Source organism: Limulus polyphemus, unplaced genomic scaffold, assembly GCF_000517525.1.
Source record: "Limulus polyphemus unplaced genomic scaffold, Limulus_polyphemus-2.1.2 Scaffold5985, whole genome shotgun sequence".
Lineage (NCBI taxonomy): Eukaryota > Metazoa > Arthropoda > Merostomata > Xiphosura > Limulidae > Limulus > Limulus polyphemus.
Window position 1 is genome coordinate 45554 of NW_013671595.1, and position 2196 is coordinate 47749.

The following is a 2196-nucleotide window of genomic DNA, read 5'->3' on the forward strand; positions in this document are numbered from 1 at the left end:
AACTTAATCTTATCTTATTTATTATGCAGGTACTGCTAAGCTTAAGGTTGTAAAACTGCAAGGAATTTTCAGTTATGTTAAAGATAAGCGGTTCTAAATGTCAGGTATTAGCTATACTATAACAAGCTTGGTGGCATAATATAGATTTCTAGCTAGTTAGAATAATCAAAAATAGTAATAATTGATTATTTTTGTGACAGTCAATTTAATCTTAATTTGTTGGAATAATATAAAACAATAATAACTGGAAACACCAATTTTGATTAGTCAGTTAGTTTACATGATACTAGTTGATGTAATCACTGCTTGTAGGTTATCTGTTATGAATAAGTTACTGGTTGGGTAAGAGAAAGCAAAAAATTGTTATTGGAGTTCAGTTCAACTTGACCCTTGTTACTTGTCAACTGTTTAAGGGGTCAGTGCCTTTTCTTCTTTACATTAATGATAATCAGTAAAGTTTGTTGATGACATTTATGTTTGGGTGTTTCTAGCTGTATTGAAGACGTTGAAGCACCACAGAATATTTTGTGACTGGAACCAATTAATAAGTTGGAAAAATATTTCACAGTTCATCTTTAATTAATTTACAGTAAGTGCAAGATAATGTGCTTGGCTTTCATACTTTGGATTCACACATTTAATATGGATGTAAACCAACTCAGTAGCATGGCTGAAGAAAAGGATCTTGGCATAATGGTAAATAAATCATCCAAACCATCGAGACAGTGGCCTATTGCTAATAGTAAAGGTAATAGAATTTTAGGGTGTATTTATAGACATACATATTTATTGCAAGCAAAGACTTGGATTAAGAAGTTGGGTGTCGTACCATTTTTAGTGGGGGGGAATCCCTTAGAGAGCATTGATTATTGGGGTTAAGGCTGTGTCTAATTTAAATGCAATTCTGTTTTTGATATGAAAAAGTAAATTTATTAACTTGAAGGGATTTAAGTTGTGATATGTTTGAACCATTTTCTGAATTAGTTATTTTTGTAGAAATAAATAACTATGTTTGGCTACTTCCGTAAAGCCGAACAATTTCAATCTCATGGTGAACAAAGAAACAAATACAATAGAATAATTTAATCAATACACTTGTGAATTATTTCTGATGTCTAAGAAATGGTAAGTGATTGTGGTTGAAATGTTGACAAGTCCGGGTATGTGTCAACCTTAGTTACTACATGAGTAATGTAAATATATGGTCAACGAGTAAAATCCCACAAACTGAACTCAAGTCCTTGCCTAATGAACAAGGCAATAAATGTATAAAACCATAGCGAGCAAGTGACAGATTTTGATAAGTTTTAAACCATTCACTGTTGTTCAGAATTATGGCTGGCTAACTAAGTCCCTGATTACCAGTCAAAATATTTAAATCAGTAGTTAGGCCTCATTTTGAATACTGTGTACAGTTTTGATCTTCTCTGAGAAAGTATACTGACTTGTTAGAAAGGTGATAGGAAAACACATAGGTTCAAGAAATCAATTTAACACAAAAATACGATACCCTATAACCCGAGCACTTTCAAAAAGTGGACCTTTATTTTTTCTTTTGTATCTTTATTGTTTTTAATGTTTATATATGTGTGTGATTGTTCTTTATTGTTTTTAATGTTTATATGTGTGTGATTGTTCTTTTTTGTTTTTAATGTTTCTATATGTGTGTTTGTTAAAATATTTTGTTCATCAATGCAATTTTTAACTCCATCAGTTGAAGATAATGGACTTCGTTTTAAACCGGAGTTTTGTGTTGATTTGCATTTTGCTGATGACTATTGGGTTGGCCATTTCTGAGCCTGATATTGAAACAAAAAGAGTTGTAAACAAGGTAAGTATAATAAAAGCACCACTTTTGTTAACCCTTTAAGCAAGACTGTAGAAACATCAAACACACAGATTTCTCTCAAAAACAAAATGTTATTTTATAAACACAAAAAGAAATTCCAAATTTGAATAAACAACAGACCTTGCCAGATAGTGTTATGTACATGAAATTGAGAAGATCATCTCCACTTTTACACAAAATGTCACAGTTGTTAATACATCATTGTTCTTTGGTAAAAAAGAACATTTCTTCAGCTTTATGAACATCACCCCCTTTTCAAAGCCAGGTGGAAATTTATTGTATTTCATATTAATTTAACTTATTAATGAGCAGGAACGTCGAGAGCCAGCACGGGTTTCCTTCCTCTC

General features: G+C 31.5%; 1 protein-coding gene across 2 annotated transcripts in view; it reads left to right on the top strand.

Moving 5' to 3' along the window:
* The window catches only part of LOC106473221 (calumenin-like), a 13414-nt gene that overhangs the window by 1543 nt on the left and 9675 nt on the right, over positions 1-2196 (top strand). The window contains exons 2-3 of one of the 2 annotated variants that reach the window (XM_022401702.1): positions 492-748; positions 1715-1831. In XM_022401702.1, coding sequence (XP_022257410.1) covers positions 1724-1831 — 108 coding nt within the window. In that variant the 5' untranslated portion in view covers positions 492-748; positions 1715-1723. The remainder of the gene's footprint in view (positions 1-491; positions 749-1714; positions 1832-2196) is intronic. The other variant, XM_013933904.2, reaches the window with a different exon arrangement.